This window comes from Gymnoscopelus braueri (genome assembly GCF_963280865.1).
Source record: "Gymnoscopelus braueri genome assembly, chromosome: 9".
Lineage (NCBI taxonomy): Eukaryota > Metazoa > Chordata > Actinopteri > Myctophiformes > Myctophidae > Gymnoscopelus > Gymnoscopelus braueri.
Genome location: NC_137610.1, coordinates 23,745,953 through 23,765,326, shown reverse-complemented (window position 1 = coordinate 23,765,326; position 19,374 = coordinate 23,745,953). Strand labels below are relative to the sequence as shown.

At 43.9% G+C, this 19,374-nt stretch overlaps 3 protein-coding genes across 4 annotated transcripts in view; 1 reads left to right on the top strand and 2 right to left on the bottom strand.

The window, feature by feature from the left end:
• Positions 1 to 241: 241 nt before the first annotated feature.
• On the bottom strand, positions 242 to 1,930 carry LOC308091560 (disintegrin and metalloproteinase domain-containing protein 10-like; the record flags this gene model as incomplete). Its single annotated transcript, XM_080437225.1, has 1 exon — positions 242 to 1,930. The coding sequence occupies one exon, from the start codon at positions 1,928 to 1,930 to the stop codon at positions 242 to 244; it is 1,689 nt and encodes a 562-aa protein (XP_080293351.1).
• Positions 1,931 to 5,058: 3,128 nt separating this feature from the next.
• Positions 5,059 to 7,131, top strand: LOC308091917 (GMP synthase [glutamine-hydrolyzing]-like; the record flags this gene model as incomplete). The annotated part of the gene is made up of 1 exon (XM_080437670.1): positions 5,059 to 7,131. The coding sequence occupies one exon, from the start codon at positions 5,059 to 5,061 to the stop codon at positions 7,129 to 7,131; it is 2,073 nt and encodes a 690-aa protein (XP_080293796.1).
• A 4,988-nt stretch (positions 7,132 to 12,119) lies between these two features.
• The window catches only part of nup205 (nucleoporin 205), a 39,641-nt gene continuing 32,386 nt past the window's right edge, over positions 12,120 to 19,374 (bottom strand). For both annotated transcript variants that reach the window (XM_080437774.1, XM_080437775.1), the window contains exons 32-42: positions 18,997 to 19,118; positions 18,348 to 18,480; positions 17,140 to 17,266; positions 16,964 to 17,040; positions 15,982 to 16,110; positions 15,221 to 15,344; positions 14,888 to 15,060; positions 14,589 to 14,718; positions 14,097 to 14,225; positions 13,338 to 13,414; positions 12,120 to 13,058 (exon numbers count right to left, since the gene is read on the bottom strand). In XM_080437774.1, the coding sequence (XP_080293900.1) occupies positions 12,906 to 13,058; positions 13,338 to 13,414; positions 14,097 to 14,225; positions 14,589 to 14,718; positions 14,888 to 15,060; positions 15,221 to 15,344; positions 15,982 to 16,110; positions 16,964 to 17,040; positions 17,140 to 17,266; positions 18,348 to 18,480; positions 18,997 to 19,118 (1,374 nt within the window). In that variant the 3' untranslated portion in view covers positions 12,120 to 12,905. The remainder of the gene's footprint in view (positions 13,059 to 13,337; positions 13,415 to 14,096; positions 14,226 to 14,588; positions 14,719 to 14,887; positions 15,061 to 15,220; positions 15,345 to 15,981; positions 16,111 to 16,963; positions 17,041 to 17,139; positions 17,267 to 18,347; positions 18,481 to 18,996; positions 19,119 to 19,374) is intronic.

Below are 19,374 nucleotides of genomic sequence, written 5' to 3'. Positions count from 1 at the left end.
GCAAGATACAGGCGATTTCCCAAATACGTTAACCAGGAAGTGAAACCAGCAGTAAATCTTGGGATCACGTGATCTCCTGGTTCTGTGTGCATCTGGGGATTAAATGGTCACTCATGTGTTAGCGAAGAGCGCCATCTAGTGGAAACACCAAACACCAAAAAACACAAAAAGTCGTCCTTGGCAGTGAATGAGTTAAGTGTGTGACATTGCTTTATGATGTGTTTCTTTTGTTTAAATGTTTTTAAAGCACAAATAATCTTGCCTTGCCTTGCCTTTTCTTGCAGATCGTAATGAAGGCAGCCATCAACAACGTCAAAGCAATGCCAATCAACAGCACTGCCCACCAATAAGTCACAATCCACTCAGCAATGGTTTTCAACAGCTCTGTGATGCTGTGATGCTCAGGTGGGTTGCTCTCCGTACTAGTGGGAGTAGTGGGAGTAGTGGGAGTAGTGGGATTGCTTTCTATGGGAGGTTTCAATTTGCACCTTTTGCCATCATCCTCATCAGCATTATAGCAGGAGGGGTCTTTGCACTGATCACTGTAGCCACAGTCACAGTCTTCATCTTTCTCTACGAGCCCATTACCACAGATAGGCTGGCCAGATTTAACAAAGCAAATGTGCATCCTATTCATCAGATTCTTGCTCATGGCATCAATGCTGCATGACGAGAACTTCCTGTTGTTGGGACTGTCCCCTGATGAGCTTTTTGGATACATGATGTAGTTCCCCCGTTTCTTTCCCGGGGTGCATTCAGGCGTTTCGTCATGAGGAGCGCCAAGGCTGTGTCCGACCTCATGGGCTAAGGTGAGATGTGAGATCTTAGGAGGGACATGATTATTGGAGTTCTTCACAGTAATGACGCCTGTGTTCATAGAATTCTTTTTGAATAACCACCCATGCTTGTCACAGACGGTTGATTCCCAAGCAGCTCCGAGCACGGCCCCAAAGTCTCTGTTGGTGAAGGTATAGGCCAAACAGTAATTATCATAGTTCTGTTCTGAGAAAAGGGTCATAAAATCTGTCAGACTCAGGTCGGGAAAGCGAAAAGGATTGGACTCGTCATTCACGGCACTGGTAGTGTTGATGATAATCGTTTTCACCACAAAGTTGATGTTGCGGATGCCATTGAAATCTATGCGCTGATAAATGGAGTTGATAAACTTCACATGGTTGGCGATCTGATCCATGACCTTCTGCCTTGTGCCGTAGTATTCGAAGAAGAGGTGGTCAGTCTGGATTAAGAGCTCACAGGTGGTCCTCTGATTCTGTATGGTGACTGGTGTTGCTTTGTTTACACCAGGAGCTCCGTCCACCAGTGGCTCGTCGTGAACTGGATCCTGGTACTGAGGCAGTGGCTCGTGAACTGGTTCCTTGCGGTACATCTGCATCCCCTCGAGCCCTGCCTGTTCAGTACAGCCACCCTCATAAGTATAATTGACGTCATCCTCATGATAGATGACAGAGTGATAGGACACATTCCTCTCTTCGAAGTACCTCTCAGAGGGCTCAACGTAGTATGTGCCTTGATGTGTTTCGATGTAGCCCTCAAAACGGCCATCAATCACAGACCCATGGGTATAGGTATAGGTACCATTTTCACTGTTGTTGAATGTTTCTCCAGTATAAAGGAAGTCAATATCTCCGATATCCATGGGCAGATCATCTGATACCAGTATGGTGACATCTGGAGAAAACTGGGCAGTGTCCCTCTTCATCTGCAGGTTAAAGTCCCTTCCATAAGAGTGGAAGTGCAGCTGCAGCATCTTGTCCTTGACTAGTGACTGCTGTTGGCTCAGGGCTTCTGTGTCATATGACAGGCCCTCATAATGACGGATGTATTTGTTGAGAGGATACTGTCCTTCAATATTCTGTAGAGAGAAAAGCATGAGCAACAGCTGTATACATATGATGCTGAAGAAATTCATCGTAAAGCTGAAGATACTAGCTATAGCCGTATGTGGTACACCGGTGGGTAAAATAGTTTGCTTTGTTTACTCTTAATGCACAACTAACATCTACATGAAATGACTAGCACCGACTATCTCATTATTTGACTATTTATCATCTTTTGAGCAAGCAGCCTGTGACGTAAGCCAACTGATGATGCGGTTATTGTGATGTCAGATCTCATTCTATTCCGAATAGAATAGAATAGAGCACCGAAGTCTTGACGTCACTGCCGCTAGAGGGCGCTATCCCCCTAGGTCGAGGCGTTATTCTTTGGGTTGAAATCCCCATAGGGGAATCTTAGATCTTCTCATAAGAACTGTGTTCGAAAAATAAACAAATCATCCGGGAGATTTTACTCATATGGACATGAAGCATCGACTGAAGGTGGAAATATATAAATGTACCCAAAGAGTAACACAATAAACGCTTGAAACGAGGTCAAACAACCCAACGACTACATTTCCCATGAACGAGACTGCTGTAGGGACAGTGATTTCGGACCCGGAAGTGTAGTTTTTAAGACTTATTAAGGCAGAATTAATTACAATTTCCCCAGAAGAATCAGAATCAGCTTTTTGTCTGAAATTCGTTTTCGTGCATAGTGCCCATTGTATCGTTATTTCCATAGAAAAAAGAGAGGGAAGAATAAGAGGGGGGGGGGGGGGGGCAAGGGGGAAAGGAGATCAAACAAGAGAAAAGTTATTTACTTACACATGGTACCTGAGATAAGATGTAAAGGCGCGTGAGCATAGCAGCAGATGTATACTGTGTATGATATACTTATGGACGTTAGTTAAGGTGCTAGAAAAACACAATGAAAAAGACAAAAGTCAGTGCGTTGTACATGGGATTAAGGTGCAAAATGTCAGTGCGTGTCAACCGCATAATCCACATAAAGTAGACTGACACTGGTATAATCCGCAAGTAGGTCCATGAGGAAGAGCTAAAGAACAGTCAAGTCAATACTTGTCCCTAGTATAATCCACAGGTAGGTCCAAGGAAGAGCTAAATCCAAGTAATTTGTCCCTGGTACAATCCACTGGTAGGTTCAAGGAAGAGCAAAGGTCCGAGACCAGCCTGACAGCACCGCCTTGGTCCGCCTGTCATCAGGCTGCTGAACAGCCAGGCTCATACTTTGTTCAGCAGTCTGACGGCAGCCGGTTGAAAACTGTTCAAGAAGCGTGCTGTGATCGTTTATTTTTTGTTGTTGTTGTATTTAATCAAAATAACAACAGTGAAAACAGTATGAGCAGATTTCAATTAAATGTGTTAATCACAGGCCCGGGCCGCTTATTAAAAAAAGAAGCCAAACACACACATTTCAGGTACAGTAGCACCACAGAGAATACAGCGACGGACGGACAGAGGAACCACACACACACACACACACACACACACACACACACACACACACACTCTAACGATAGCCACACACCAAACGCACTGAAAGTAGCCAAATCAATGCCAAATTGCAAATTACTCTGTAAAAAGGCCAAATTAACATAAATCATAAAGTGCAACACAATCACCACTGTCTCCGTGGCTGTTTGGATGTCTACTGTAGGTTTATGGATGACCATTACGGTCACGTAGAAGATGAGTGAGGTAGGCTATGGCTTTAATGTTGTCTGAATTAAACTGATCAGCTGCTCATTGGAACCAACACATCTTGAATGAATAGTCCTACCTGAACGAATGGAATATGTTGGTATTGTTGCTGGAACAGCTATTTACATTAATATTCACGCAACAACAAAGGCACCGCACAGCATTGGCGATTGCAATGTAAGCCTGCCCTACAGGGAACGGGCGTAGTGACGTCAGAGTTAAGATTCGCTGTTAACCCTGCCCACTTTCGACGCCATTTTCTATGACTAGTTTGACGGGCTGCAACGTCAGTCTGTGTAGTCTTAAGGTCCTTACACACCGGGGCGATTTTTTTCATGCGAATAGTACGTTTTATTTTAAAACCTTATAAAGTCAATGCAAGCTTACACACCAGTTTCGCGGAGCGAAAAAAGCTTCTTTTAATTATTCGGAACGAGTCCGAATTGTGCGTATATTCGCATATTCGCCGGTGTGTAACCGCCTTTATGCTTCTTGTTGAGCAAGCAGCAAGTGTAGACAGTGTACATTATCTTCCATCTCTCTTCTATCTCTAACTTATCTGTCGCTCTAATTTAGCAATGGTACGACGGTGCTGCATTGTCGGATGCAATAGCAAGTGTTCAGACGTTGGAGTTAAAATGTACGGATTTCCAACCTGGATGCTACACAGATATACTGTGGTCATATACTATGGTCACCAGTGTTGTTATGTTGTTGTTTGCACATCAAGCTGGTTTATGAGAGACAACTGAGAGACAAGAGATTAATGAATGAATATAATAATAATAATAATAATAATAATAATAATAATAAGGGTAATAATAATAATAATAATAATAATAATAAATAAATAAATAATCAGTACTCAAGATGACTCATTTTATTTCGGTTACACAACTAAGTAACAAAACTTTGTTCTTTTCAGGTAAACCAGCCTATGAAATGAATGATTGTGACTCTGACTGGGCACTAATAAATCTGTAGTGTATGCGTTCAGGACACGTCGTGAGTAACTAAATGTTGAGCATAGAGCATAGAATAGCTGGCGAACTACGTCATTCTGGGCCTGGCTCCGACCTAAGCCCGTTCCCTATACTCTATACTAATAGTGGTGTAAAGTAACTAAGTACATTTACTCAAGTACTGTACTTAAGTACAATTTTGAGCTATTTTTACTTTACTGGAGTATTTCCAATTTTCAATACTCTTACTTCTACTCCACTACATCTCAAATATTGTACTTTTACTCCACTACAATTATTTGAAAACTTTAGTTACTAGTTACTTTGCATACATTAATTTAACACTTTTTAGTACATATTGAAGATCAGCAGATCTACAAGCTCAAACGCGTCGCGTCCCCGAAGTGTTGAGAGCTTGTAGATCGGCTATTTTCGCATGTAACAACCTTACGTCATAGATTATGTCATGGTCGTCTGACATCATAGATGATTGATGTGGCGATCAGGGGCACTGAGGAGAAGAGAAGTCATCCATGGATCTGTGCAACAGAGTTAGCAAGTTCGACATCAGCAGCGAGGAGAGGAATGGGTCATGTGAGGGGGCCGTGGTGATCCTAGACGCGGGGGGCCAGTACGGGAAGGTGATTGACAGACGAATACGGGAGCTGTTTGTGCGCTCTGAGATCCTGCCCTTAGAGACTCCTGCCTTCACTATCAGAGAACAGGGCTTCAGAGCGATCATCATTTCTGGAGGCCCTGCCTCTGTTTATGCAGAAGATGCACCCTGGTTTGACCCAGACATATTTGCTATTGGAAAGCCTGTCCTAGGAATCTGTTATGGCATGCAGATGATGAACAAAGCTTTTGGTGGCACAGTACACAAGAAGAGTGTGAGAGAGGATGGAGTGTTCAACATTGGACTGGACAACACCTGCTCTCTCTTCAGAGGCCTGCAGAACGAGGAGATGGTGCTTTTGACCCATGGAGACAGTGTGGACAAGGTGGCCGATGGCTTCAAGGTGGTGGCCCAGTCAGGGAACATCATTGCTGGTATTGCCAATGAGCAGAAGAAGCTGTACGGAACACAGTTTCACCCGGAAGTAGATCTAACCGAGCCGGGAATTGAGATGCTACGCAACTTCTTGTTTGAGATTGCAGGCTGCACCAGCAACTTCACCGTACAGAACCGCCAGCGGTCCTGCATCAGTGAGATCAGAGAGAAGGTAGACAAGTCTAAAGTACTGGTGCTATTGAGTGGTGGTGTGGACTCGGCAGTGTGCACAGCACTGCTGAACAAGGCTCTGAACAAGGACCAGGTGATAGCGGTTCACATCGATAATGGTTTCATGAGGAAGAGAGAGAGCCAGAGTGTCAAGGAGGCCCTCACCAAACTGGGCATGAAAGTCAGAGTGGTAAACGCAGCCCATACCTTCTACAATGGAACGACAACCCTGCCACTCTCAGAGGAGGACAGAACACCACGGAAGCGAATCAGCAAGACCCTGAACATGACCACCGATCCTGAAGAGAAGAGGAAGATCATTGGAGACGTCTTTGTCAAGGTGGCCAACGAGGTGATACGAGAGATGAACCTGAAGCCAGAAGACGTTCTCCTGGCCCAGGGTACCCTGAGGCCTGACCTTATCGAGAGTGCCTCGCACATCGCCAGCAGCAAGGCTGAGGTCATCAAAACGCACCACAATGATACTGAGCTCATCCGCAAGCTCAGAGATGAGGGAAAAGTAATCGAGCCTCTGAAGGACTTCCACAAAGATGAGGTAAGAGCGCTGGGGAGAGAGCTGGGTTTGCCAGAGGAAATAATCTCTCGACACCCTTTCCCTGGTCCTGGTCTGGCTATAAGGGTGATCTGTGCAGACGAGCCCTACGTCTGTAAGGAGTTTGCTGAGACCAACAACATCCTCAAAATCATCATAGACTTCTCCACCAGCGTCAAAAAGCCAAATGTGTTGCTGCAGAGAGTCAGGTCATGTATATCAAAAAAGGAAGAGGAGAAACTCATGCAAATCACCAGCCTTCATTCACTCAATGCCTTCCTACTGCCTATCAAAACTGTGGGTGTCCAGGGTGACCGTCGGACCTACAGTTATGTGTGTGGTGTTACCTCTAAAGAGGCTCCCCACTGGGAGTCCCTCATGTTCCTCGCCAGACTCATCCCACGCATGTGTCACTGCATCAACAGAGTTGCGTATGTGTTTGGCTCCCACATGAAGGACCCCCCCACAGACATTACCCCAACCTTCCTGACTACAGGTATACTGAGCACGCTCAGAGAGGCTGACTTTGTAGCCCACTCTATTCTGAGAGAGTCTGGCTACTCTGGTCAAATCAGCCAGATGCCAGTTATCCTGACCCCCCTGCATTTTGACCGTGACCCCCTGCAGAAGCAGCCGTCCTGCCAGCGGTCCGTGGTGGTCCGTACCTTCATAACCAGCGACTTCATGACGGGGATCCCTGCAACTCCTGGTCACCACATCCCTGAAGAGGTGGTGCTAAAGATGGTGAATGAAATTAAGAAGATCCCAGGCATCTCCAGAGTCATGTACGACCTGACCTCCAAACCACCTGGCACCACAGAGTGGGAATAGAATCCCATCATGATGAAACACGACTACCAAGGACACGTGCACCCAACATCAGAAATGTGAAGATCATTCTCACCAGATCTACTATTTACAGTGTGTGTCTGCTTGACACCGACACTCAACCAAGTATAAATCAGTCATTAGACCTCGCTGAGTTGTGCCTGGAAAAAGCCACCTTTTTGTAGAGGTAATGGCCCTCTGGTCTAAAACGTACACAAAATAGGCTATCTGCTGCTGTTCTTCTCTCTGGAGCATCTCTCTGTACTCGCAGCAGCACCTGCGACCTGGCCATCCTTGGGCAGCCTCCCACGGACAAGGTCCCGCAGGCAGACAGGGCACACACTCCGCCGGCTGCAGAGCAGTTGCGGAGGTCATGGCACTAACCCCCTACCGACGGAGGTCATGGCTACCACTGGCCCCCTACCGACTTGAGTGTCCCTGCCCACCCGTACTGACCCCAGCCCGTGGTAGCCGCACTTGCTCCGGCCAGACCGCAGCAGTTGTGCTCCTTCTCTCTGCTCCTCTCTCACAGTTCCCTCCTTCGTCTCTGCCAGTCCCCTCTTATAGGCCTCTTAATTGGTGGCCACACCCACACCCAGGTGCAGGTCTTTAAGCTGCAGGTCCTCACCCAGCTTGGTTGAGGCCAGTCAGTGGAAAGAAAGCTAGGTTATAAAAATCATTTGCAACTCAACAGCAATACAGAATCAAATCATTAAACAATAATCTCACACTAAACATGCAGAACTAGTACAAAACATGTCAAAAACATAACATCACACAATAAACCAAAAGCAAACCAAAACACAATTTTTCCACTGGCTCACATTGAACAAAACAAAAATAAATCAGAGTACTTCACCAGTTAATTCAAAAGTCACCAAGTATACTGTGTATTGATAGTGTCATCATCATCATAGTTCATGGTAAGAGGACTTCACAAATGTTGCTGCGGATACCTGACTAAAGTTGGCCATCCAGTAGCATCGAGTGGAGCGTATAATGGAGAGTTTTATGGTCACGGAATAGATTCTTTGCCATCAACAATCACGCTCAGTGTGCGGGGATAATGAAGGGACTACTTTAATTTAAGTTCCCGAAGACACATCAGGTCAGCACTTTTAGTCCGAGTATACAGTATGAAGATACAGTTCCCATTGTAGGCAGCTCTATTCTTTTTCACAAGCAAGTGAAAGGATCTTTAACTCATACTGAAAGCAGATCTGGTGTTCTATCAGATGAGAGTGGAAGAACCTGCGTCCCTTTTATTTATGCCCATATATGGAGGTTCCTGAATCTGTCTGTCTGTGTCCATTTCATGCTCATATATGGAGTTCTGTATCAAGTTTCCCCAACTATGGAGTCCAGGCCAGTCGACGGCGGCATGCCTATTTATGGGCTTGCCACGGTTGGATTGATGGTTCTGGACAACTGGATCTCCATATACAGTATGCCTATATACTGTATGGGCATGAGTCAGACAATTACACTCACACACACACACACACACACACACACACACACACACACATGCACAGACGGACGGACAGAGATTTCACACATTTGTAGTAGGATAATGACCTTGTTTCCAGTAGTGGGTGACAATCCATGACTGCTGTGATAGATATTAACAATGATGGGCAATGAGGTAGCAAGAGACCTTTATTTTGAAGGTGGTAGGGAAATAGGGAGATTGAGATTCACTCAGCATCATGTCAAACTGCTCTGTCCAAACTAATAGTATAAAGCATTGGTTCTCAAAGTGGGATCCTGGGACCCCCAGGGGTCCTTGGGTGGGTTCCAGGGGGTCTCCCGTAATAGTAGTTAACATAGCATCACAATATAGAGCTTTCAGCGTGGCAGCCCCTGACCTCTGGAACTCTTTCCCCATGGAGATTCACCAGACGCCAACATTGGCCTCTTTCAAGTCTGCACTGAAGAGACACTTGAAGTTGTTCACTCAGGCTTTTGGTTCACACACCGATGGTGGAGGAAACCATGCAAGGCACCAACCAACCTGCTCATCGGGAGCAATTACGGGTTCAGCGTCTTGCTCTAGCCTGGGATCGAACCGAGAACCTCATGGTTCCCATTTGGCCGGTGTACCGGCCACTCTACCCCTGAGCCAATGCCGCCCCAAATAGTTTTTTATTTTTGTAATTGTAATTGTAAAGCGTCCTTGGGTTTTTGTTGTTATTATTATTATTACAATAATTTTAACCACTTTATCCATTTATATGTTGTCTATTTAAAAATAGCGCGTCACTTCGTGCCGGTGCCGCGCTGCAAGCTTGTACATCTGATATTTTTGAAAATATTTGAAACATTTTGAAAAGGTTTGGAAAATTGTGAATAATTTAGATTTTTTTTTAATACAAATCTTCTCTTCTGGGGGTCCTGGCACAAAACATTTTCAGATGGGGGTCCGCGGGCATTCGGGCAAATACATATCAATTTGCGGGTCCTTGACATGAAAAGGTTTGAGAAACACTGGTATAAAGTGTTTGTAACTTGGAAAAGGTGGATGGTTGGCCCTCATCATTGTGACTCAGGCAGCTCTGGGCGGAGCAGCTCTGTCTGAAGAGAAGGTTGAAGCCTGGATGCGGTGGGTCAGGCTGCTCAGGTTCTGACACTTTTCACTGGAACCCTGCCTTAGCAGAGGACTGGCACTGGATAGGAGGGGAAGGGGCCTGACAACAGGAGACGCATTAGATCAAATACAATGCAATTGGACCTCTGAGTGGAAATGAGCTACAACATCACCGACGCTAAAACATCGCCGACGCTGCAGAAAAGGTGTCAAGATGGTTGTGGATCAAGCGGGGGGATACGTGGACCAAACAAGCTACTTAGACACAAGCCAGGACCTGATCAACCCCGGCTGGGTCGCCTTGGCTAGAGTGTCTGTCTGATGTTGTGAGACCCGAAACACTCAGTGAACCCAGGCTACATCACTGATGTAGTGTCTAAGTGCTGCGTATTAAATTGAGTTATCCTATATTATCCATGAGTTTCCAGTGTCCCATGAGGCCTTGCGGGAATTATGGGCATCACTTCCTGTTGTCAAGTCATTCAATTAATTTGAGTGATGATCGGTATCAGTCAATAATGTGGGAACACATCAAAAAGGGTCATACCTGCATTAGCCTACCCTACAAGATCTCCCTCCACACAGCTGATTCAAATTAATGATCAATGGTCGCTCTTGACACTTGCTCTTAACTGTAGCCTCACTCCTGTCCTGTGTTTTATTCTTACTGGATGCTGTTGCTGTTGTGACACCTGAATCTCTGCGTGGGAATTAAATGGTGCTGTCTCAATTAATCCTATCCTATCCTACTACTGTAATTGAAACGACCTCCAAAGTACGTCACTCAAAAGTGTTATATACATACATGTGTTATATTATTATAGTGGGCAGTGGATAGACTTAATCCACATACTGTTATTGTGAACACTGACATGTGTTTTGGCAACACCAGTTGTTGTTTAACTAACCTTCACAAGTAAAGTGGCTATGGCTAGTAACTTCACAGATTTCTTTTCAAGCTGCTTATCTTAACAATTATCTATAAACCTGTCACCAGTTAGTCCTCAAGATATCTTAATCATCCAAGCTGTGCAGCCAGGTGACTATTCTAGTCTATACACAGTTGGTGTATGGTATCCAGGACTATATCATTTATTAAGGGTTAATAACAGTGTGGGAATTTGCAGGTGAGGCTCTGTCCTTTTGGAGTCAAGAGGATGAGACAGCAGGATGGTAAACCTATTCAAGAATGAAGGCTACAAGAAATATGAAATATGATATAAAATACATTGTTTCAGTAAAGTAGTGCTGAGTAGTGGCACAGTCATTCCATTTTCCAAAATTTGGTATTGATGGAAGTCTGAGGAGAGAGGTTCCTCAACAGCATCTTCACTCTTCGCCACTGGCAATAGTGTAAACTCTGGGATATCCTCCTCCTCTTCTGACCCAAGTAGTGCAAGTTCCTTTTCTTGTTGTTCCTCCTCATTCTTTTCCATTTCACTGGCCAAACCCTGGAGAGGTTCTGTTCTGTAGAACTCGTCCCATCTCAACATGGCGTCCAGCTGTCTCTTTAACTCGTCCCTGTTCAACATGGTGTCCAACTCCTCCCTCCTCAGCATGGCGGCCAGCTGTCTCCTTTTGTGCTCGCTCGCTGCTTTTGAACGAGGAACTTCTTCCTCGTATGCAGTTATCATTTTCTCAAACATATCAAATATCTCCTCAAAGGCCACAGATAGCTTCTCGTGTATGAAAGCCCTGAACAGCTGTGCTTGAGACACAGCTAGAGTTTGGACTATTCTAGGTTGGCCCCCAGTATCCGGCAAGGAGATGGTGTTTAGCCCTCTGATTAATGGCTGGTCCAAGGTGTCATGGTGGTGGTCCTGGTCTCAAACGCCATTCTTACCCTGGAACACGGCACCTCCCGTGCAGAGATCCTGGACAGATGTATCATTCTAAGACTGCCACTCTACTTCCTGAGCAGTGGCTTAGGAGGTACAGCAGACAGCTGTCGTAGAATGGGAAGGTTCACGGTTCAATCTCCGGCTCCTCCCTGGCTGTGTGTCAGAAGTGACCATGAGCATGACAGTGAACGCCTAACTTCTCCTGATGAGCAGGTTGGTGCCTTGTAATATGGTTTCCTCCGCTGTTGGTGTGTTATTGTGAAGTGCTTTGGAGAAAGACTATATATATATATATATACACAGTAAATGCAACATTTCAATGGGCTCACTGGTGACTGCCATTTAGTCAGACAGATCCAACTCATGAACTCTGTCATACATTATTTTCCTCTCTAGAGTTATTTCTCACCACTGTACTGTGTACTAAAGCAGAAACACCTTCAAATTATCCCACATTTGTCCCTTAGTTTAGACCACTGTAAATTCTACTGCACATTTTGAACAGTTTTACTAGATATCATTTCATCAATACATATTTTTTTAATTTTGAGAAGCAGACAGTATTTACTCAAGAACCTTTTTATTTTCAAAATATGACAAAAAACAAACAGAAATATCAAAATTAATATTAAAATTCCAAAATCTTTATAAGTAGAAATTTCATGACAGAGTTCTGAAAAGTTAAATTTGATGACTTTTTGATTATCATTCATTAAATGAATGCTCATCAAAAAGTCGTCAAATCTGCGTACTCGTCATTATCATCAACAGGGGTCACAGACAGAATTACTGTCTGTTAAGACCTTGCAAAACAGTTGGAACAGGTTAGTGGAAAATAAGTGAACACAAATAGAAATATAGAGTCCAGCTTCAAGACTCATCACACCAAGCCAGGGAGTCCATGTACAACAGAGGCTTTGCCACTTAAACCCTGTAATTAGTTGAACAGATTCACAGGGCCTCTATACTAGGTCCCGTCCTGTTTTCACTCTACACAAATTATCTTCGCCGAAAACAGCCGATCTACAAGCTCACAATTTGAAGGGAAAAAAACGCTGTGAGCTTGTAGATCGGCTATTTTCGCGGAACGATAGCCCCAGATTAGGGACGCTAGCAAGTGGTGAGTTACTGCTTTCTACTCTGTGTTCTGAATGGCTGGTACAATTCCTCTGGATCTTGGGAAAACGGTTGCCCTCGTGTTGGAGGAAAGAGAAAATATTGTGTGTCATCCCTTTGGCAGTAAGTCTGAATTCCTGGAGAATGTTGTTTTTTTGTATGCGTTAAGAGTGTTTGGAGTCCTCTCAGCTCTTTAGCCGTCAGAGCAAAATGGAGGTATGTGCGCAGGCGGTTCAGCTCTTGGGCTGGCGGAGCAGTCCGCGGATCCTGCGGACCAGGGCCTGGATGAAGGTGTAGCGGGATCGGACCTGGCTGTACAACCCCTCCACTTCCAGCAACTTCCTCTGTACAGCCTCGCCGAAACCTGCCGCCATGTCGCTCTGCAGCTGCACACGCAAAGCAGAGACAAGAGTGAAGCGTCACAGAAGGATCGATACTTGTGGAAGTATACATTTAAATTATGGTTGCAACAGTTCATTGAACTAACCGATTTGATCGATTATGAAAAATAATCGACTTTTGTCGTTATTTTATATACACACACACACACCAAAAAAGGCACTTCTCGAAAAAGTTAATTTTTAGTTTAATTCTAAAGTGGGTAAAGTGTTGTTCTCATGCACATGGGAAACAGCATTCACAGTCCCACAGTTGTCTTACTGTACCTGTTCTATGTCTTGCTGGCTGACTCTGGACTGGCCGAGGAGACGTCCTCCAGTTCCACGCAGTCCTCCAAATGAGTCTGAAAAGAATGACGAAGCACCATGAATGATGCAGTTTAATGATCTCAACAAGGATTTAAAAAAAAAAGCTTCATTTTGATTGCCATCAAAATAGTTAACAGTGCTGTAAGATGTATTATTTTGTTAAAATAAGTGTTAAATAACTATATTGCCATAGTAACTATGTCTGTTCTCCAGCTCTTTAGTAAACAGAAAATACATTTTCAGGTTGTGATACCAATTTCATCCAATCAGAAAAGAGAACCGATACAGGATAAACAATTGAAATCAGAAAATGCGCCAAAAAAAGTGGAATTGGACCACTTTCAAATTGAAAGTGATAAATGGGTTCTCTCTCCTGATTGGATGAAATTGGTGGCCCACCTGAAAATGTAATTTCTGTTTATTAGATCTGGAGCTGGAGAGACAGAAAGACTCCTTTCATAGAACAAACACTAACAATGATTACTATCAGAAATTCAGAATATAGAGCCTCAACCTTTTAATAATAATAAAAAAAAACAATCACTTACAGCACCTTTTTCACAAGCATCTTAATAGATTTCTTTGCAGATTAAATACAACAGCAAAATATATTAAGTGTTCAAATCTTCCCTCCTGGTTTACATTGCGTAAAAAAAAATGACGTCAGTCCAGGTTCACTATGCAATCAGAGCAGAGAGGTTCTGTCAGACTTCTTACCGTCACCAAGACGTGACCTGAAGCCACCGACTCCGGGCAACAGAGAGTCCTTGGGGTCAGTGGGAGTGCAATACAACAAGTAATACTCCAGGTGGCGCCACAACACAAATAAGCAGGTCTCTATAACATCTGAGAGGAGGTCAGGTCAAGGCATTTCACAGTATAATGTAGCAGTGTGGTACTACCAAAGCAGTAGGACGCTTCTGGACCAGAAAAAAAGGGGGGGGGGTTCCAGGGGGGGCCAGCTAAATAGGAACCAAATGGACCCTGTATAGATCTGTAACTAAGAGGGTACAAATGGAACCAAATGGTCTATATGGTTCATTCTCTTCCATTTGTATACCGGTCAAATAAGTATACAGGGTTTAAGATTTAAACCCCAAGTGATTATTAAGGAATTTCAAGCAAAAAGGTTTAGCATCACACAACCTGTAACTGTTATATGTGGAGGATCTTGTTTGGTTAAAGTTTCCATAAGTAATGAATGGATACAGGCACAGAGAGCTAGCAGCTTCGCTCTGTTGTTGATGAGCTGGACCAGTCGTCTTTTGGCCAGCAGGCTCCTCTGCACTGACGAGATCTTCTCCACCCCACCTGGACCTGACACCAATCCTTGACAAAGCTACACACACACACACACACACACACACACACACACACACACACACACACACACCAAAGACCTGTGGTTAGAAGAACTGGAGACAATAGGCAGTGGATTAAAAAAAAAACTAAACTCTGCGGTGGTGGGCAGGTAATTTACCACTGCACGCGAGCGCCCTAACCCTCACCTCCTTGAGCTCCTCTGGAGGCAGCTGATCTAGGCTCTGCAGTTTCCCTAGGCTCTGTCTGTGGCTCTGCTGGAACCTGAAGAAATCTGCAGCGCTGTTCTTCAGCAGGTACAGCACCAAGCCCAGGCCGGGGTCACGGGAGGAGGCCGCTGATAACAGGGTGGATGGTAGGTCTAAAGGAAAACACAACAACAAGGCTTCAGTCACATCACTGGACAAGAGGACAAGTGCTGTTCACAGTTCCTTAGTTGAGTTTGGTAACGCGTTAATGACACAAATTCGTTAAACTGGCTAGCCTCTCTCTGGGTTATGAGGATGGAGTACATCACTGACCTGTGCGACCGTCTCTGCCACCTGGTTCGCTGCCAGAGGTGCCGAAGAGGCAGATGCTGAACTGGGCCTGAGGTGAACTCTGCAGCAGCAGTGTGTGACAGTACTCCATGATGTTAGCACACACCTGAGGGACACAACCATATATATTTATTTTATTTAATCTTTATTTAAACCAGAACAAAACCATATTGAGACTTAAGTCTATTTAACGAGTGTGAACTGGTCAAGAGGTATAAATATTTCACAGCTTTGCCAGCAATAACAAATACAGGACAATAACATTAACAGACATAATATGCCAGAGGTGGGTATACTGGTCACCTTATTATAGTGATTTTTCAACTTCTATCAGTGGTATTAAAACAAGGCTTCCCTGTCGATCTTGGACTTCATGTGGCCAGTCTATGACATCAGTCATACACTTAAGTTAGTCATCTCCACATTTGGGCAAAGTGTCAGGCCAATCCGACCTCCATTGATTTTCAGTGTAAAATTAATGATTTAAAATGCATGCACAAGAAATTTGGCGCTGAACAGTCAAGCGGTGTGCGAGGTTAGCTGCACACACACGTAGGTTACGACTAATAATTTAAAATGAACACCACAGAAGACACTGGCATCTCTGGCAGCATATTTGCGTAAAAGACACGCAACAGCGCTGTTAACTGTAGCAATAACTCCCTCATATCTTAATAAGCACTTCTTTCTTAATTAACTGGTTTAGTGAAGACAGGTTAAGTCAGTTTACTTTGTTCCATTACCTGTTGCATGGCCACCTCCATCAATTCGCGGCGCTCTGCCGGGTCTCCAGGAGCGGCCACCTCAGCCTGCTTCAACAGTCTCTCCCTCTCACTGCCCGCCAGGCGGCTCAGCAGGGAAAGACACAAACGCTGCCAGGAAGGAACAACACTGTTAGCTCGTACTAGGACAACTTTTGTCAGTTCAGTTCAGGGCTGTCACGATTATGAATTGTTACTTGACGATGCCTGATGAAGTTCTAAGAGACCGAAACGTTGTATCCCTTTAAATACATTTTACAAATAATTGCGATTAACGATTTAATTATGTTTTTGGCATTGAACATTGGAACATAGAGTATGAATAAAAATTACATTTCAGTTCGCCTTTTAGGCTTTGTAAATAAAAAATGCACAGGGCAGACAATATGACAAATAACTTAAATATATAAAGATTTCCACTATTTTTGGAAAATATTTGAAAATGTATGAACAATTTTCAACATGGAAACGATTATGCAAAATAACTGCGATTATCTCAAATAATTGCTATGAGGCGATTATGTAATAATTGTCAACCCTTCACAATAATAGTCTCCCCACTGCCTCACAATGAGTCACATTTCACACTGGTCATTGTTAAGAGGAAATAGTTCCAACTTACACAGACACAATAAGCGTCACTAGGCCTGTCACAATTATTACATAATCGCAATCATTTGAGACAATCGCAATTATCATTATTTTTGCATAATCACCAGAATCGTTTCCATTCATCAGTATGAATCAATCTCTTGAACGTTTTTGAAAATAGCTGATCTACAAGCTCACAGCGCGTCACGGTGTGTTGTGAGCTTGTAAATCGGTTATTTTTGGAAAATGTTTTTAAGTATAAAATTATTAAATCCATGGTCTGCTTTGGCCTGAGAGAGAGAGAGTGATGGCAGCGTGACGCTCGTAGATGGGCTATTTTCGACGCTAAGGTAAAGAGTGGATGTTCACCAACCTGAAATCTGATGATGTGACTCTTGACCTCTAGGAGAGCGGCACTATTGATATTATCTCCTCCTATGTCAAGAACTCCTGAAATGATACAGACAGACATCACAACAGTATATTAGACACACTATCCTATCACTAGACAGCTGGATAAATCATGTGACTGTGTGTGTAGTAGGCTACCTGGCAGGGCTGTCTTGCTGATAATGCCGGTAAGCAGGGACAACTCCTGTAGAGTTCCCATGCTGAGATCTTGACAGCGAAGCAGGGACTGGATAGTGTCTGCATGGACAACCAACCACTGAAGAACCTACACACACACGCATGCACACACACACACACACACACACACACGCACACACACACACAGAAGCAAGCAGGTATGTCTGCATAAATGTATTGATCCCAAGTTAAGAAGGTGCAGGTTACTTGGCAATGCATCTGCTGGAATGGAATACATTATTTTGTTATTGTTGTGGTTGGCGTATTTGCTACAGAAGTGCATTTGCAATTTTTTTAGGGCAAAATTTAGGGTCTGGTCCGCCTCTCCCGACAATCGCAGGGACGTTCCCGATTTGAGGCTGATCCAAACGATCATCTGCCCAAATGATCCTGCAGTGAGAGGGATTCACAGATGTAATCTTAATGTTACACACACACTGACCCTTTTATAGACTGCTGGACTACTGCAAAGCCATGCTGTAAAAATCTGTTAAATCTGTGTGTCAAATCCTTGATTTTTTTCTCTTCCCACTCGCTTTTCGCTCATCCTTTGTGAAATTTTCCTGTTTCCGGGTTTATCTTGAGTTAACTGGTTTTGCCTGGTTTTGGCCAGACAGTTTTCACACGGTATAAAAAACGAACGGAAAGCTCCGGTTATATTTTCTTTTCTCTGGACGACGAACAGTTATCCTCTTTGTGTTTACCAACGGTCTGACATGCAATCATAATATATATAATTATATATATGAGGGGGGGGGGGGGAATACGTGCAATGTTGCCGGATATGGGGCCTGCAGCCTGGTGCGCTGGTGAAAATTACCTCACGACACTTCCCCTCAGAAAACTTAACCCTCTGGCTGCTGGTACATTCATCGTCTTTGTAAATACAAACGGCTAGACGATGGATCATTATGGATATAACATTTCTGTGACCGGTTGAAAAGGTTATAAAACACGAAAATCGCTGGCACTGGGTGAGTATGTTATGAATATACTCTGGCAGTCAATGTGTTAAGATTTGAAAATCCTTTGGCTGGAATGGGTTACATAGCACAGATGCAAAGATGTCTTAACAAGTGGTAAAATGATCTGCAACTAAACAACTTAAAAGCTTTTCAGAATAGAAAAAAATAAATAAAGAAATTGTGATTATGTTACAGGTTGCTTACCTGTGCTGCCCCCTGTTGGTGGTGTGTGGTGGTGGAGGTGAGGATGACCTGGAACAGTGTGAGTGTGGGCACGAGGATCATCCTGTAGCGGTCTAGAGGACTGGGGATGAAACCTGATGGGTCCCTCATCATCCTGGAGCACACACAGTTAGAGAAACACTGAGATTTATATAAGCATTATACCGTGCAAAGTTCTCTGGATAGTACAACAGTGGTTCTCGAACTTTTCATGCCAAGGACCCCCAAATTGATGTATATTTGGCCGCAGACCCCCCCCCCATCTGAAAACATGTTGTGTCAGGGACCCCCAGAAGAGAAGATTTATGTTAATACATTCAAACATTTTCAAAGATAGCAAATGTACAAGCTCGCAGCTGTGAGCTTGTATATCTGCTATTTTTGAATAGCCAACGCATAAAATTAAATACAATACATATCATCGCAGTCGGGCAGAAACCTTGTATACCGTGTACTATATTAACCATTTTCGCTACTTTTGCACAACGTAGTAGACTCAAGTAGAGCATTAATTTACATAACAAAATAATAATTGAAACATGGAGATATAACTGACAGCGACGATATGGTGGTGTATTTATCCACATTATGCCCTCACACCATCTCTCTCCCTCCCTGAGCCCATGGTTACCTGTGTGGGTCGCTGTCAGGGACCATGTCGAACACCTGACACTCGATCAGCTGGGACACCAGGCCACAGCGCAGCAGCTCCACGGCCCCCTGGCACGTCTTAGCCACGCGCGTCAGCAGGGCCTGAACTCACAGCGGACGACACAACACAACGTTGTTTTGATTATGGACATTTGTTGTAGCATTTTTCATTTTTCATTTGCTTTTATTTTTTTGAAGTATTTTTTATGTTTTTGTTTTATGTTTTGACTTTTTGTTTTCAATTGAAGTTTAGTTTTTGATTAGTTGCAAAAACATTTTTTGTAAAGGCTTAGTTTTAGTTTAGTTTTTCTGTTTATCTGGGTGTTTATTTTATTTCAAAATGGATTAATCGGGAAAG